The sequence below is a fragment of the Culicoides brevitarsis genome, chromosome 1, assembly GCF_036172545.1.
Source record: "Culicoides brevitarsis isolate CSIRO-B50_1 chromosome 1, AGI_CSIRO_Cbre_v1, whole genome shotgun sequence".
Lineage (NCBI taxonomy): Eukaryota > Metazoa > Arthropoda > Insecta > Diptera > Ceratopogonidae > Culicoides > Culicoides brevitarsis.
Window position 1 is genome coordinate 2,927,721 of NC_087085.1, and position 18,658 is coordinate 2,946,378.

The 18,658-nt window shown below is 24.4% G+C and overlaps 3 protein-coding genes across 4 annotated transcripts in view; 1 reads left to right on the forward strand and 2 right to left on the reverse strand.

Annotated features, from left to right (window-relative positions):
• Nucleotides 1-12,242, reverse strand: part of LOC134831470 (lissencephaly-1 homolog) — a 38,442-nt gene extending 26,200 nt beyond the window's left edge. Inside the window, exons 1-2 of one of the 2 annotated variants that reach the window (XM_063845206.1) lie at nucleotides 12,141-12,242; nucleotides 2,405-2,417 (exon numbers count right to left, since the gene is read on the reverse strand). The gene's annotated coding sequence lies outside the window, so the exon portion shown is untranslated. Of the gene's footprint in view, nucleotides 1-2,404; nucleotides 2,418-8,898; nucleotides 9,308-12,140 lie in introns of those variants that run through there. The other variant, XM_063845214.1, reaches the window with a different exon arrangement.
• A 158-nt stretch (nucleotides 12,243-12,400) lies between these two features.
• LOC134826976 (mRNA export factor Gle1) lies at nucleotides 12,401-15,767 on the forward strand. Its single transcript, XM_063839491.1, has 3 exons — nucleotides 12,401-12,574; nucleotides 12,628-14,159; nucleotides 15,301-15,767. Exons 1-3 carry the CDS (start codon nucleotides 12,485-12,487, stop codon nucleotides 15,731-15,733), a joined length of 2,055 nt encoding a protein of 684 aa, XP_063695561.1. The 5' UTR covers nucleotides 12,401-12,484; the 3' UTR covers nucleotides 15,734-15,767.
• Nucleotides 15,729-17,200, reverse strand: LOC134826977 (U6 small nuclear RNA (adenine-(43)-N(6))-methyltransferase). The gene is made up of 2 exons (XM_063839492.1): nucleotides 17,068-17,200; nucleotides 15,729-17,002 (listed from the first exon to the last, which is right to left on the reverse strand). The coding sequence occupies exons 1-2, from the start codon at nucleotides 17,170-17,172 to the stop codon at nucleotides 15,794-15,796; spliced, it is 1,314 nt and encodes a 437-aa protein (XP_063695562.1). The 5' UTR covers nucleotides 17,173-17,200; the 3' UTR covers nucleotides 15,729-15,793.
• Nucleotides 17,201-18,658: the final 1,458 nt, after the last annotated feature.

Below are 18,658 nucleotides of genomic sequence, written 5' to 3' on the forward strand. Positions count from 1 at the left end.
GTGAAACATTTTTCTTCATTGCATCAGCCTCATTAGTACTTCTCTTATCACGTCATTAACGTTGTACAATATCAAGAAACATTTAAAACAATTTTTCTCTAAAAAAAGTACAATTAAAAGGGAAATAAATGTAACGTGCTTCAAGAAAAAAAAAACATTCATAACATACTTTCACTCGCAATGCAACGCACAGAGGAAAAGTGCAATAATTGACACAACCTCGATATTTTTCGATTTGGATATCAGATAAACTTTTCCAACTACACTGATATCGTTCGAGTTATTATTGAATTAAATCACGCACCGTTATTGCGAACTTTTTACCCATATAAGCCGCGATAATGACGACAACAAAAAAGTCCCCCAAGAGAGCGAATGATCTCTTTCTCTTGTTTCGAACGGAAATCTCGCTTACATCACTTTTCAAGTGTTAACCTTATTATTATTACGACAAACCTCGCGGCAGAATGTGCTCTCTGCCAAGATGTATCACTTTTTGTGTCGATTCGCCGCAAGTGATTTGCTTGGCGTGTCAGCTTTCACGAAGAAATATTACAAAATAACCAGTCAAGCCATCCAAAAATGGACAATCGAACATTAAATTGCGCATTACGTCGTCGTCGTCGTCGTCGCCGATCGACATGGAATTGCTTTCATTTAAATGAAAAAATTTCAATAAAGTCTTAATAAACTTGAACACTTGTCTCTTTCTTGCCTTATGGGCTTCGTCTCTTATGTAAAATTGTCGTGAAAAAGTTCATCTCGTTACCTCAACTAATGAGGGATTTTGATGAGAAGACATTCATGCGGTGAAGAAAGTTTCATTTTTTGGCTCCTATGCAAGGAAATGAATTCGATCCGCACCGCAGTTATTTAATGCCGAACAAACAGAAATCTCACTGTTTATGCAAATTAATAAACAAACACACACACTTTTATTGCCAGGGGCACTTTTATTGTATTTATCTTTTTTTTTTGCATTAAAAATAAACACACTTTGCATACAATTCACCATCAACTGACAGACGACCATTTATATCATTGATCGTCATCGCATTATGATAATAATTGCGAGTTTTTTAAGAAATATTTCGTCGTAAATTTAACTTGAGCGTTTTTATCAAATTTATATTTTTTTATAAATTTGAAAGAATTTTCATATCTTTTAAGGAATTTAAATATTTTATGAAAATTTATTTTTTTAAATTTATTTAATAATTTTAATAAATTAATTTTTAATTAAATTTAAAAAAAATAATTTAATTTAATTTTAATAATTAATTTAATTAAAATTTAATAAATTAATAATTAATTTAATAATAATTTATTTTTTTAATTTTTAATTTTAATAAAATTTAAATAATTTTAAGATATTAATTAATGAATTTATTTTCAATAAATCTTTTTTTAAGTTTTCATAAATTTTTGTTAAACATTTAAATAAATTTTAAAATAATTTTTTTTTAAAATATTTTTCAAATTTGCTATAAAAATTTAAAATTAAAAAAAAGAACTTCATTGTTAAAATTTTCTTTTTTTAAAAAATTAAATATTTTTAAAAATTTTTAATAATTTTTAATTTTTTTTATTAAATTTAAAATAAAAATTAAAAAAAAAAATTTTAATTAATTTATTAAAATTAAAAATAGAACTTCATTTTAAAAATTTTTTGACTTTTATGCAATTTTTTATTTTATTTTAATTTTCATCACAATTTTTAATATTTTTTTTTTGTAAATATTATTTTTATTTAATTTTTTTAATAAATTTTTATTACAACGATTTTTTTATTTTCAGGTTTTCCATGGAAATTTTATTTCAATTAATTCAAACCAAGCATATAAATAATATTTTTATCAATTTTAGAAGTTTTTATAAATTTCTAATTTTTTGCAGAATTTATTTTTATTTTTATAGCAAACTTAAAAAAAGAAAAAAATTATTTTTAATTATTTAAAATAAAATTAATTTAATAAATTAAAATCAAATTAAAAAATTAAATTAAATTAATTATCATAATTAATTAGAATTAAATTATGAAGAATTTTAAACAAATAAAAAAAAATAATTTCAAGAAATTTTTTTTTGCTATAAAAATTTCGCTATAAAAATTTTGCTATAAAACCCAAACTGACATTTTCCCGCCAAAAATCCATTTTCATAAAAATTCTTCTAAAACGCTTTAAAAGCGACTCCTCAATTCCGCAGAGAGAAAGAGAGAGTATTTAAACCGCACAAAATCTCACATTACAACTCCCTCAAATCTCTGATGAGGATGTCATTTAAGTAGTTAGACAATTGTTTATTCACTTTTAAACAGATAGATAAGCTTTTACACTCACGCCATTTCATCATGTAGTTTGGACAGATAAAATCATGTAACTGATCTGCGAACGAAACTTACGTGTGGTCCATTCCTAAAACGAAAAAGAAGAAAAAAAATTAACAAAATTGATTATGATGAATCTTTATTTTTTGTTTTCAATCAAATCAAAAAAAATCTCAAGTTTAAGTTCATGCCCCGTGTTACAACCGCAACGCGATGCGGGAATGCTACGTGAAATTTATTTTGTGAAAAATGTAGGTTAGTAATTACTCTGCGGAATTTATCTCTCTCGGTAGTCGTTTTAGACTGACATAGAAACATTTTTAAAATCGAAATTGTTTCGCGTTCGTCGTCGTGTTCTTTGAATTAAACTGCAGACTTTTCTCACATAAATTTCGTTTCAACATTGAACGACACGAAATGCGTTAGGAAATTATTTTTTTTGAAACTTCCTCGTTAACTAACTATCGTTTTGGCCTCGTTTAGCTTGAAATTTAACAAAAAATGGCTTTCGACAAGTTCAAGTTATTTTTTTTTTTTTTTTGGAACAAAACAATTGATAGTCATGGTCTGATGACTTGCTCATTAACTTTTTTTTTGTAGGTGTTCGAAATTTTGACCTCTTCTCGTCATTTTTGCCAAATAATGAAGTTGACTTTTATTTAAATTTAAAAAAAAATTTCTTTTTCTCTCCTGGAGGCAATTTTGAACGCCTGTCGGAAGCTACTTAACCTCTCTTAACTTTTTTTCTCAATTTTTTTAATTTTTTTTTATTTTAATTGGAAAAATACTTTCGGTTTTCATCAAAAAGTGACTTGCAACACTTCAATAGAGCACTTCGATACAGCTCAATAAATCACGAAAAGTCACCAATTCAAAAAAAAAAAAATTGACAGATTTTTAATATAAATTTTTAAATAAATGAAGAAAGAGAAAAAAAATCGAAAGAAAGTTATTGTACTGAAACTTGATTGTCAGTCGAATCGAATTGAATCGAAAAAAAAAGTCATTGTTCATTTTAATTTTTTGGCAAATGATTTTTTTTTTTGCAAAAAAGTCTCCAAAAAGTGAAAAGCATCCTCATTTTTGGCTCGTCAGTCAAAATAAAAAAAAAATGTCTAATTTTCACACTTAGTCAGCTGAGCGTGATCGTGATCAATCTCTTTTCTTTCTTTCTCTCACTTCAACTCCAACTTTTCAATCTTAATCAATTTCGACTAAACAACAAAACTAAATTAAATCTTATTATTTTTAATTTTTTTTCGTGAGATTTTGGCGCTTAATTTGAAACCGCAAGTCACTTTCGCAGAATCGATTGGATTGTTATGCATTAGTGCCTTTCGTTGTCAGATGTTATTATTTTTTTATTATTATCTTGTTGTGATTGTAACAATTTTATTGTTTATTAAAAATTCATTTTCAAAACCGCACGCTTGTCAGACACACAAAATTTGACGTGCGTGTTACAATGGAACTTAATTTACGCACCTACCTACCGGGTTACGAGAGAGAAAAAAAAATTATTTGGTCACAGATTAAAATTTGTTTAATGATAAAAAAAAATTCATTAAAATCTTGGCTGTGCGTTAAATTTTGAAAGGAGGCAGAACACTTCCTGAATTTTTTTTAAAGGAATTTACGTGAGTTTTTTAAGTTCAGAAAAAATTATTTTAATTAAAAATTTCATGCTTATTTTTTGGGAAAGCAATTTTTGAGGCATGATCCCAATGCACAAAAAATTTTAAATTTTAAAAATTAAATTCGAGACGCACAAAAATTAAGTTTTTAAAAATTTTATGAAAAATAAATGTTAAAAACTACTTCTGTATTTAAAAAAAAATAAATTTAAAAAAAAAAAATTAATTATTTAAAAAAAAAATTAAAAAAATATATTTAAAAAATACATCTAAAAAAAACTTAATTCTTTATTTTATAAAAAAAAAATATTTTATATTTTATATAAAAAACCTTTATTTATTGGAAAAAATTTTTATTTTAAAAAGGAATTTTTTATTTCGGAAAAATTTAATAAAGTTACAAAATTTTTGAATTAACAAAAATTTTAAAATTTATTTCAGAATAAATATTTTAAAATAAATCCTTTAAATTCAATTTTGTTCTCAAAAATTTTGTAACTTTATTTACTTGGCAATTTATTTTTTAAAAATATGTTAAATGATTAAAAGTTGAAAACTTAAAAATTAAAAAATAAATTATTTTTTAATTTAATTAAATTTTTTTTACGCAATTTGTTAATTTTTAAAAATTTAATTTAAAAAAATTTGGGACCAAAAAAAATCTTTTTTCTTTTTATTAAAAAAAATTTTTTTTTTAATTAAAATGTTTTTTTAAAAATTTTAATTCTTTATTTATTTATTTTTTTTTTTGCCTAATATTAATAAAATATTTTAATTTAAATTTTGAAAATATGTAATTTAATAAATTAATTAATTTAATTTTCAATTAAATTAATTTTCAAAATTTTTATTTATTGAAATTAAAATTACTTATTTTGAATTATTTTTTAAAAATATGTTAAAAAAAATTGAAAATTAATTAATTTTTTTATTTAAATTGTTAATTTTAAAAAATTAATTAAAAAAATAAATTAAATAAATGTAAAAGCAATTAATCAATTTAATTATTTTATTATACATTCAATTAAATAAATTTTAAATTAAATTAATTTTCATTTTAAATTAATAAATTTTTATTTTTTTCTTAATTTTTTGTATAAAACTTTTCAAAATTAAAAAAGAGATTTAAAATAAATTTAATTTCAAGTTTAAAATAAAATATTTAATTTAATAAATCAACTCAAAATTTAATTTTAGATTAACTTCCGTCGAAATCTTTATTTATTTTAATTATTTTTTTTTTATTTTAATTTTTATTTATTTATTTTTTTTTTTTGAATTAATTTATATTTTATTATTTTATTAAATTAAAAATAAATTATTTTTTTATAAAAAAAAAATTTAAGAATTTATTTAAAAAATTTTTAAAAAATTTGCCGCAAAATAATTTTATTTATTTAAAGGATTGAAAAATAAATTAATGAATTATTTATTATCAATAATTAAAAAAAAATTAAAATTAATGGTTTAAAAAAAATAAACTGCCAAATCCATTTAACGACCATATCCAGTTAGAACTCAATTCGCAATTACCTTTCATCATCATCATCAAAACTTTCAAAAACTAAAATTAACACTTGTTTTTACTATTTTCAGATACACTTGTGACCCCAATTAACATCAAATAATAAATTCGCAAACAATTCACAGAGATCCATCATCATCGCAGTAGGAACGACCTGGAAAACAGTTGTTTATTCAAATTTTTATGAATCAAGTTCATAAATCACAAATCTAGTTAGCGAACACTTTTTTGTGTACTTTTTTTATTTATTTTTTTTTTATTTATACAACACAAGAGAGTATTAACCTGCGTTCAACTTGTGGCAACTGAACCATCACATTGCTTTAAAAAAGTGAATTTTGCGCAACGATTTGTAAGAAAAAAAACAATGAAGAAGAAGAAGAAGTTTCCATTCTATTTGTTAAAAAAAATAATTTAAATAATGAAAAAAGTGTTAATTTAGATGAGACTAAAAATTGCGTAATAAACCAGAAATTGACTTGAAACGCAAATAATTAGCGAAAAATATTAAAATCCATGATCGAATCTGCTCTAAAAAAAATAAAAAAAAAATTTTAGAAAAAAAAATCTTCAATATTCATATTTCATGGACATTTTTTTGTGTTAAATTGCAAAAAAAAATTTTTTTAGCATAAAAAGTCACGAAATCGACTCAGACAATGATTTTAAAAATTAATAAAAAACAAGAATCCGAAAAATTTGCTTTGTCGAACCAAAGACAAAGACTCTACAAGGTAAAAGAACTTTTTTTACGGAGGTAAATGGCATTAAATATTTTTTGTCGTCATAAATTATTGTTATTATTATGACATAACAGCGACGTACTAACTGTAAAAACGCTGCAGAATAATTTTTTTGGTTGTCGATTGCTAAAAACAAACAAAAACGAGAATTTTTAGGTCGTCCATACGTTTCATTCATTCAAAATTTATTATTAGACGAACTTTATTCCATTGATTTTTGTGTTTTTTTCTACTTCTTTCTTTAGTTTTCTTGCACAACACACTCCAAAAATAATTTTGTATTCAATCAAAGTCAAACGAAGAAACATGGAACGTTCTATTATTTATGCTCTTTTTGTACGACGTGCGTTTTCCAACTTTTTTCAAGGAATTTCATCGCAGCAAGAATTAATCATCATAAAAAATGCCTTGACATGCAGCGAGACGGTGTCTTATTGATTGATGATTTTATTACAGACGTGAATGAACGGCGGAGATGAGCTTAAAAGGGATCAAAAGGTGTCGGTATTTGCCATCAAATAAATCCCGTTACGCTGGAAAGTTAATCTGAGATCAAAGATTTATTTTTATTATTATTAAAAAAAATTAACAAAGGAACAAAAGTTTATCAAAAAAATTTAAGACAAAGGCAAAAAATCTCATAAAATCGAATAAAATTCAAATAAATCGCGAAGAAATTTGTTAAAAAGTGACACTTCTTCGAATAAAAATATTTCAAGCATTCATTCAAGGTAAACCACTTATTATAATTTTTTAGCAACTCCGAGCGAGTTAGATTTTTTTCTGTGAATCTCCGTGCATAGTATAACACGGAATAGAGCAACGGAATGGACTTTACTCATACTTTTTTAATTTGAAAAAATTTAAATAATTTTTTTCTGGATGAATAAATTAAATCGTACACAAGCAAAAAATATAAATAAATAAATAAAACGTCATCTGTGTCGCTCTCTCAATTAATTTTTAAATAAAATTTTTATTTTTCGGAGAATTAAAATGAGAGTAAAATTTTTTTAAAAATAATTTTCATTAAAAAATAGTTTTTTAAATTAATTAATTAAAAATTATTCATTAAATTTAATTTTATTTAAATTATTTTTTTATTATTATCTTCGATTTTTTTTTTCTTTAAACATTTTTACATAAAATAACTAAATTTAATTTATTTATTTTTTATTTAATTCAAATAATTATTTGTTCAAAATAAATAATTTATAATTATTATTTATAATTCATAGGAACAATTATAAATTTTTTTTATTTATTAATTAAAATAAAATTTTATTTTTTTAAAATTTTATTTTTTTTTTTTTTAAAATTTTTTTTATTTAAATTTTTTTTATTTTTTTTTATTTTTTTTTAATCATTTTTCATTTAATTAATTAAAAATAATTCAATCAATTTAATTTTATTCAAATTATTTTTTTTATTTTAAATATTTTTTTTTAATAATAAATCTTTAGAAATTATTTAAAAATATTTTTAATTAAAAAAGAATTAAAATAAAAAAGGAATAAATTAATCAATTAATAAATTAAATTATTTAACTTAAATGTTTTAAAAATAAAATTTTATTTTAATTAATAAATAAAAGTTAATCGATAATTGTTCCTATGAATTAAACCTAAATAATAATTATAAATTATTTATAAAAGATTTCAATTAAAAAATAAGAAAAAATAAAACAAAAAAAAATAAATTAAATCCAATTATTTTACGATTTTTTTTTAACAAATAAAAATCAAAAATAATTATTTAAAAAAAAAATTTTTTTTTATTTAAATTTAATTTTAATTCAATTTCAAATTTTCGTAAATTTTTATATTAAATAATATTTTGAAAAAAAATCAAAAATATAAATTTTTAAAATAATTAAATTTTAGCTAATATTTCATAAAAAAAATTCAAAATGATAAAATTAATAATTTTTTAAATAAATAAATAAATCAATTTTCGTTTGTTATTAAAATAAATTCACCAAAATTTTATTAAATTTCACACTTTTTCATCAAAAATCCGCTTCACTTTTTGACACCAATTGACCGATTAACCGCTTTTGATTAAATAATATTTATTTACAACACAAAAATAAATAAATATTAAATAAAAAACAATCCAAATGCATTCCAATTCAAAGTAGTTTTTTTTTCTCATTCATTCATAACTATTTATCTGTTTGCCATAAAAGCAATTTTCGAGGTCTCGTCATAATATAACAATATTTAAATAATAAATATAAAGACATAAATGACCAAAAGCAGCTGTTCGTCTCTCTCTCTAGTTTAAAACTTATTACAAAACACAGACACTTGTGAATCATCTGCTTTGCGTGTTAAAATTTTAAAAAAATTCATAGACGCAAAAAAAAAATTTTTGTCATGATAAATTATTTCTTTGTTTCAAACACTTGAAACTAAATTCTTGAAATAAATATTTTTTTTAAAAATGATATCAGAGTAGAAAACTACCACGTTGGTGACATAAAAAAATGCAAAGGCAGCTCGTGTGGGAAGACACGATATGCATAATCACTTTTTTTTTATATGTTTTAATTTTAATTATTATTTATTTATTTTTTTTATTTTTATTTTTAGTAGAGAAAAACAACGTTGAACGACGAAGAAGCTAAATAAATTATTATTTATTGGAGTAAACAAAGCAACTTACACTATTTGTCAAAGAAAAATGTTCAATTTCAGCATATGTTGTATTTTTTTGTAATTTTATCCGCATCAATAATATCCAATATGTACAATTTTTGTATGTTTCGTATCGAATTTCACTTATTTTTCTATTTTTTTCGTAAAACAAAGCAAATTCACTTCCTCGCCAGCACGAAACTGACGATTTTGTAATTTTTTGTTCCAATTTATTTGCTGTTATCAATTTATTTTCAATGTCTTCGTTTGTTGTTTTATTTATTTTTTTGTGTAATTTATTCGAATTGTTCAGAAAAACGAAGACAAGGTGATTTTTTCGTGATTTCTTATCATCACCTGTTTAATTTATTTTTTTTTATTTTTTTCCAAATTAATTTGTTATGCAAATGTCGACTTTTCTTATCACCGACCACACTTTTAATGCATGACAAAATAATATTTTTTATCAATTTTCCTTTCTTTGCAGCGCAAGAAGGGCTCTGAATAATTGCATTAAAGCCGCACGAAAATTCACGTCAACTCAAAACTCCGTCCCAATAAGTACTGAAGTGCGCATGACTCTCTGCCAATGCATGCAGTCGGTCGAAATTTTGCTCTACGAGAGTAGCTGCGTGGCTTTGTAGGTACAAAATATGTAGGAAAAGTTGAGTAAATATGTTCTCGCGTCTCTTTATGATGTTATTAAGTTTATGTAGACGGGCTGAGTTGGTGTGCGTAAATATTTTATAAATTTTTTAGTTGTAGTTGTTTCGTGTTGTTGTTATTATTATTATTAAATTCCATGTTAATCATTTGAAAATATTTTTCTCTCGATAGGTTTTGCTCTGCGGATTAATAGATGATGCGACGATGATTGCAATAAAGGTAAATTCTTTGCTTATTCACAAGGAATGTCATTCTAATTGGAGGTGTTTTTTCTTTTTTGTTTTAGGGAGAAGAAAATTCTTGTAAAAAGTGAAAAATTCTTTGAAAGAAGGCAAAAATATTGAAAATCAAAAAAATTATTTTTTTAATTTAAATTTTAAAAGATTTTTTAAAAAATTAAATTTCGATTAAATTAAATTATTTAATTAATTCGATTAATTTTAATTTTTTAATTAATTCAATTAATTTTAATTAATTTAATCGAAATTTATTTTTTTTAAAATAAATTTAATTTTTTAAATTAAAAAAAAACATAAATTGAGCATCAAAAATATTAAAATTTTTTTAGAAATTTTCGAAAATTTTCTTATAATTGCTTTCTTTAATTTTTTTATTGACTATTTTATGTCAAAAATTAAATGAAAATTTTTTTAAATAATAAAAAAAATCAAAATATTATTTTTTTTAAGAAAAAGCAGTAAAAAAAAATATTTTAATATTTCTTAATTTTATTTTCTATTTTTTATTTTCGAATATTCGAAAATTTGTAATTTTATTTTCGAAAATTAATATTTTTAATTTCGAGTTCATTTTCTTTAATTTCAGCAGATATTACGCTTATCTTAAATATTAATTAACAAAAATGAACAAATTGAAGAAAAATATTTCTTTCCAACTTTATAAATTAAATTTTCAAAAATTTGAATTTTTTAATTTCGAAAAAAAAATTGAGTAGAAGCTGAAAGTTTGAAAAATCTGAGCTTCAAAAAAAAATCTTATAATTTTAAAGCAAAAAAATTTGACTTTTCATGTTCGAAAGTAAAATTTTTTATTCCTTTAAGAAGAGATTTTACTTTCGAACATGAAAAGTAAAATTTTTCATAAAAAAAGTTTCAAAATATTTCAAAAAAGTTTTCAAAATTTTTACTTATTTTATCTTGATATTTTTTTTCTTCTTTTTCTATTTATTTTTAATTTCGAATATTTTATTTTCGAATTTTTTTTTTTTTATTATCGAATTTTCGAAAATTTGTAATTATTATTTCGATTTTTTTTTTAAATTCCATTTTCATTTTCTTAACATCTGAACAGATTTTTAGCTTAATTTTTCAAAATAATTAATAAAAATAAATATATTGAAGAAAAATGTTTCATTTCAGCTTTGTAAAATAAAATTTCGAAAATTCATATTTTTAATTTCGAAAAAAAAAATATCTTAATATTTGAGCTTTATCATTTTAAAAATATTGCAAAAATTAAACGTTTAAAGAAAAAAATTATTTTTAAACCTCAAAATACAATTTTTTAAAAATTTTTGTGCATTTTAAGCGAAAAAAAATTCCAATTTCGAAAAAAAATTTTTTTCGAACATAAAAAATTTAATTAATTTTGTATCACTTTTACGAACAAATTAACTCGTAAAAACCCTCAAACTGTTCATTAAACGCACAAAATCATCTTGAACAAATATTTACACTGACATTAAGTCATCATCGCAGCTCAACAGCTGATGAACGACACTCTCTCGCATTGCTTCTCTATTGTTTTGTTACACGTTCGTCGTCGTCGTAGACATGCAGCCTACTTACTTTTAATCAAAAAAATAAAATAAAAATCAATACAAAGAACGTCATCGTGATCGTCACATGTCGCCCACACAAGACACAAGTGCATTCCCTGCGGCTTCAAATCATGCCAAGGTGTTGAAAATCAAAAATTTTGTTTATAAATAAAATAAATCTCCGATCGAGAGACGCGCACTAAAAATAATTTAGCATCCGAAAAATCTCTTTGTGCGATTTTTTAAAAATTTAATTAATTTTTTTCGATTTGAAACGAGACTCGATGATAAAAATTCAAGTTCAGACTTGAAATTTTGAGGTTTAATAAAGAATTTCGTCTAATCAGCAGGAAAATCTCGCCGTCTCGTTCCATTTCACGGGCTTGGTTGGTCTTTTTTCACTCTCGCACACCTCTGTAACATGTGTGTGTTCGCGAAATTCGTGTTTCTATGGAGCGGTGCATGTCTCGCATACGTAAAAGGGGGAAAAAGAAAAAATCAATGGATGTGTCATCCGAAATTAAATCGTAAATTTTCCTTTTTCGCGTCTTCCTTCCAGAATTTTCCGCCAAACCACTTGTTAAAGTGCATTTTTCGCTTGCGTCTCGATTCCAATTGGACAAAAAATCTTCCGACAGGTTCAAAAAAATCACTTTTTCGGAGGAGAAGGACTGAGAAAAAAATAACAGACAAAAATTCTTCTTTTCTCGGGCAGTGTTTGATTTGTTGTGCCACATATTTTTGCATTTTTTAACGTTTAAAATAATTTTTTTGATAAATCTTGAGATTTTTTGAGAAGAAAAAAGGTTTAAAAAGCTACTTACATAAAATAATCCTGGATTTATGACGATTTTTCAACTTTTTTTTGCGATAAATTCACTTCACGAAACAACAAAACCGAGAATCGACCGTTTACTTGTTCGAACTGAGCCCGGATTGGTCGAAATTTTGAACGCTTCACGCTGATTGGTTGAAAAAATGTATTTTTGACAGCTGTCAAAGGTGACAATTTGAAATGACAGTTACATAGGCAGTACATGATGTACAGGGTACGTGTCAAATGCGCTTTGGGATCCTGAAATGTCAAAAAAATTCATAAAATTGACGAAAATGAGCAATTTTTGTTAAAATTTATTAAAAAATTACCTGAAAATACGAAAAATTTAACATGGAGACCTCAAAATCGAACAATTTTTTCGATCAGGACCTTGAAGAATTAATTCCTTTCACAAGTCTTCGCATCTCAGCATTAACTTCGGTAAGAATTTCCTTCAAAAAAATTTTTTTCCCTCTAAAAATTTTATTTTTTAGGCTGCTCGTATCTCAAAAGACGTAAAAAACATCACAATTGGTCCAAATGCGCCTCAATTCTCGGATGAAAATTTAAATTCCTCCTCAAATCATGATGAAACAACGAAAAATGAGCCTCAAACTCCGGTTCGGGACAATAAAGAGAACATTAACAACAACCACAGTTCAAGCAAAAAGAAAAATTTGTACAGCGCGACGCCAGAAATTGATGTTTATGACTCAGATCCGCCCTCGCCGAAGCCCATCAGCATCGACGACATCAAATATGTCTCGCAAAAGTATCAAAAAACCCTCAACGAGCGGGAAATTAAGACTCAGGTCAAAAAAGAACTTGCTGAAAGAGCCGCCCGCCTTCAAGAAATCGACAAAGAACGCGAAAAAAAGTTCATGGAAGCGAAAAAAACTGCGGAAAAAAATTTAGTTGAACGAATGATCGAGTCAGAAAAATTTATTCTTCAAGCAGTGGCGGATGTCGAACGGTTAGAACGCGAATTCGAGGCCGAACAACGTCAAAAACTCGAGGAAATGAAACGTCGGGAGCTAGATTTGAAGGAACGCAGTAAAATTTTGACCAAATTTCGATCGGTTCATGCTTTGTTCAAACAAGGAATCGAAAGATTTATGAAATCTTACACGGAAATGGACAAAGACATGCAACAAGCATTCGCAGAATTCAAAACGGCAGCTTTCCAACTCAATCGGGCATTCGAAAATGTCGTTCAAGCGATCTCCGGGCAGGGAAATTTCGATCAGGAAAGTGTCGATAAGGCGGAAAAGTATCAAAAAGACCTCGATTCGTTGACGAACGACATGATTTCGAAGTTTAACGAGATAAAAGTCGCCGAACAAACTGCTCGGGAAGCGGAAGAGACGAAACGGAAGCAGGAACAGCAACAAATTTTGCAATTACAACAACAACAACAAGCCAAGGAGCAGGCAGCAGTTCAAGCAGCGACAATTTCCGAAGCAAAAGATGTCGTCGATCAACCAAAACCGCTTCAACCGGCGATTCAGAAGACGGGAATGTCCCAATTCGTGAGCGAACAATCCTACCAACGATACGAAGCGATAATGGGCGTTTATAGAAAAAGTTCGGAGGAGGTGAAAAAACTCTCGGAAGACCCAAACACGAAACTTTTCCGCATGAATTGCCAAAAAGCGGTAAATACGCCAATTAATGCGATTTCGGCGAATAGTCCGGAGTTTTTGCTCGACAAATATCGGAAGCTTGAAGCACTTTTGATGGAAGAAAATGTGACGGTTGGGAATCAACAGGTCTCGGTGAAAGCGCATCCGTTGGGAAAACTTTATGTGACGTTGCTGCTCTCGAGGAAATTCGTAAATCAGGCAGACACGATAATGACTTCCGCGGCAAAAGCAGAATTTCCGTTGGCAGCTGTCGTTGTTGCGCTTTGGACTAAATTTCCGGAGGTTGGGCAATTTTTCCTTGCGTATCTGTATAAGGATTGCCCGTTTTTTGTGCCGTACTTTTTGCCGCAAGTGCAAGGGCAGAGTGATGAGGATTATATGAAGTGAGTATTTTTTTTAAATTTTATTTATTTTTTTTTGTGAAAAAATTTAAATGAGTTTTAAAAATGTAAAAATTTTATTTAAAAAAAATATTTTTGGTTTTTTTTTAATTTTTAATTAAAAAAATTTAAATTAAATTATTAAATTATTTATTAAAAAAATTATATTTTTTTTAAATTTTAATTTTTAAAAAAACTCAATTAACAAAGAAAATGGATAGAAAAATTGTTATTTAATTTTTAAATTTATTCTTATGATTTTTTATATTATAAAAAAATTATTTTTTGTAAATTTTCCATTTTTTATTTTTATTTATTTTTTTGTGTGTGTGACAAAATAATTATATGAGGCTAAAAATTGTTAAAATTTCAATTAAAAAATTATTTTTAGGGTTTCTCTAATTATTTTAACAAAAAAAAAAATTAAATTAAAAATTTACTCTTTTTAATTATTTTTTAAATTAATTTTTAATTTTCATAATTTTTTATTTTTAAATTAATTTTTTTAAATAGCAAAATTCTATCAAAATTGGAAAATTAATATAAAATTTTTATTTTCTAAATTAATATTTTTTTCTGCTTCAAATAATTTTAAAAATTAAAATACGATTAAAGTAATAAAAATTTCTTTTAAACTTCTCATTTTTTTATTTTTTAAACTTGATTAAAATTTATTTTTAATTTTTCAAATACAATAAAATACAAAAATTAATTTTTAAAATAAAAAAAAATTAATTAAAAATTTAAAATTAAATTTAAAAAAAAAAAAAATAAATAAATAATTTTAATAAGAAATATTTAAATTTTTTACTTAAAGGTTTTATAAAGTTTACAAAATTAAATTATGAAAAAAAATAAATTAAAAATTATTTAATTTAAATTAATTAATTAACCTCAAAATATTCAACTTTTATAAACATTTACATAAAATAAAAATAAAATTTTAAAATAAAAAAATATTTAAAATTAATTTAAAACAAAAAATAATTGAATAATTTTATTTAAATAATTTTGATACTTTTTTTTAATTAAAAAAATAATTTTATTATTTTTATTTAAATGTTTTCCTTTTTTGAATTTTTTTGATGAAATTTTTTTTATAAAATTTAAAATTAATTCTTAAATATTTTTTTTCTCATTTCAGGAGCCTTGGTTATCGCTACACAAACGGCGTCGTCGAAAAGCACGATCTCTACTTGAAACGCATGGTTGGCATCGCTCGTCTTTACGCTGCCATTTGGGTAACATCTCATCGCCGCGGCGAAACAAAACCTCATCCGCATGATCTTTCCAACGGATGGCGATGGTTAGCAGAAATCCTAAATCTGGATCCTTTGCCCGAAATTTGCTCAACTCTCATCTTCGAAGTTCTCCAAGTTGCGGGAAATGCCTTTTTACAAGTTTACGGAAATCAATTCATCAAACTTTTGACGGCAATCCAAACGCAGTACTTCCCAAAATTGAATCTCGTCGACAAAGGAGGCCCCAAAGCGAGATTAGAGGATTTTGTGACGAAAGTTTTGACGGAACGGAAAATTGATGCGCCCGAGGGAATGTTGCCGCCCAATTTTTGGTAGAAAAAAAATTAAAGACTTAAAAAAAATATAAAAATTAGAATAAAAAACGCTTAAATTTTGTTAAAAATATTTTTTAAAATTATTTTTTACGTATTGTAGGACTTGATTTACGGAATCTTTGCCTGCGGTGCCTTCCAAGAAGCCCATTTCGAGCTGAAATGACGAAGAAAGTTGCTTCAAACAAGCACTAAAGACCAAAAATGGCTCTTTTTGAGGCTCGGAAGGTCCAATTTTCTTCGGAGGTTCATCGTCATCCGTTTCTTGCCTTCGTCTTTTTCGTCTTTGATGAGACCAAGTATTAAAATCAGCGGAAATTTCCCAAATTGATTCGGATTCTTCCTTTTCATGAAGCAAAATTGTCATTTTCAGGTCTTGGAATAATTTTTCCAAACATTTTTCGAGATTTTCAAGACTAAAATCTGAATTTTCTTCAGGAAAAACAAATTTTACGAGATGTCCCGTCGATTTTTTCATGTTTTTTCGCTCAAATTGGGGAACTTTGTTCAAATAAAGTCCGGAAATGTGAGACCAAGCAATGCCCCATCGTGTTGTTCGTCCCTGACAAAATTCAGTTGTGATGAAATTCGTCACTCCTTTCTCTTTGAGGTAATTTTTGACACTTCCCAAGCTCGTTTTCTTGCCAAGCATCGATGTGAAGACTTTTACGCGGTCTTTCAAGGCAAAACTTTCGTCAATCATGCGTTTTACGAACGAAACTTCACTTCCTTCGACCGAAATTTCGTTTGAACTTCCCGTATTGACGCTTCTGGGCATATCTCGACTTCCGGTGCGATTTGCCATTGCATCATCCGAGTCATCGTAGAACGGAGGATTACACATTGTGAAGTGAATTTCTTCTGAAATCCCAAAAATTGCTTTGAACAAGTCCTCATTGCTGTCAGGTTGAGAAATTACTTGAATTTTTTCTTCCAAATGATTTCTTGCGACATTTTCTTGAGCAAATTTTAGACTTTCTTCATTGACTTCCGTGCAAAACATTTTCCATCCATTCTTTTTAGCACTTAACAGCCCGTAAATGCAAGAAGCTCCGCATCCGACGTCGAATCCACGAATTTCTGACGAAAAATTAAAAGTTTTCAAAATATCTTCGATCCATAAAACGTAATTTAGTCGCAAAGGAAGTGTCGGAATTAATTTTCCTTCGGGAATGTTGACTACAAGGTTGAAATCTTTGTGTAGAAGACATTGGGTCAAGACTCGCAACGCTTTTTGGTCTTTAAAGTCGATTTTGCGACGTCCAGTAAGAGACTGAAAAACAAAATAAATGAGAAATTTTATAAGATTTGAACAATTTTTGAAAGTTTTTTACTTACCAAAGTAGAGATTTCTTCAAATTCTTTGTAAGTTGAAGCTAATTCCGTGAAATCCGGGGGTTTTCGATAAATATTTCGAGGATGCATGTAACGATTTAAAGACATTGCGGCAAAATAAACGTGTGTGTTTGTTGTTGATTCTCAGCTGTTTAAAAATCAGGGTTGGAAAAAATATTTTGCTTAATTTTTATTTCTTTTACTTTTCTTTGTAAATTCTTCACAAAATTAAATTTAAAAAAAAATTGTTGAAAAGTTAAAAACTTAAAATTTATTAAAATTGAATTTTTAATATTTTGTTCTGAAATTTTTTTTATTTTACAAAAAATTCAAATAATTAAATAACAAATAAAAAAATAAAATAAATAATTAAAAAAATTTATTAAAATTAAAAAATAAAAAAAAATAATTATTTTAAATTTAATTTAATAATTAAATTAATAAATATAAAACTTTTATTTTTTATTTAAAATTTCATAATTTTCATATTTTTTTATATTAAACCAATCATAAATATAATTTTTTAATTAAAAAATAATTTGAAAAAAATTATTTCTTGTTTAAAAATTTAATAATTTTAAAAAAATTCAATTATTATTAACTCTAAATTAAATTTTTCTTTATATCACTTTTATAAAATGATTTAATTTTTCTGTATTATTTTTTTTAAATATTAAAATATTTATTATTAAAAATAATAATTATTCTTCAGTTAAAATAAATAAAAATTTTTCAAGTACAAAAAAAATTATTTTATAAAAATAAAGAAATTTTCAAAAAATTCTTTGAATGATTCATATGAAAAAAAACATTTTAAAATTTTGATATAAAAAAAATAATTTAGAATTAATATTTTTTGAATTTTTGGGAAATCATTAAATTTTAAAACAAGAAAGAATTTTTTTTCAATTTTTTTTTTAATTAAAAAATTATATTTATGATGATTCAATATAAAAAAAAATAAATATATAAATTATGAAAATTGAAATAAAAATATTTTTTTTTTGTATTAATTTTATTTAAAATAATTTATTCATTTACTCAATTTTGTCTTTTTTTTTTATTTATTTATTCTCATTTTTTTTAAATCAAAAAGTTTAAAAAAAAATTCAATTTTAATAAATTTTAAGTTTTTTTAAAGTGAATTAAAATTCGTTAATTAAATTTTAAAAGCAAACAGAAAATTTTAATTTTAAAAAAATTAAATTTTTATTCTTTCTGAAAAATTTTAATCAATTAATTTAATTTCTTATTTAAACAATTAATTTATTTAAATTTAATTTTAAAATTAATGTTTTTCAGAATAAATAATTTTTTGAAAATAAAATAAAAAAAAATATTTTTCAAACCCTGTACGAAGAAAAAAAAAAATAAAATTGACTTCCAAGAAAAAAAAGACAATTTTCATGTTAAATTAATGTTTATTCATTCACAAATTAATAATTACATCAAATTATTTCCTATTTCCATCGTTAGCGAATAGTAAAGTCTTCTACTACCAAAAAAAAATGGGGGGCAGGGAATAATTTTAAGGGATTTTTGTTTTTTCTACAAACTCAAAAAGAAAGAAAGAAAGAAAATTTCAATAAAAAAA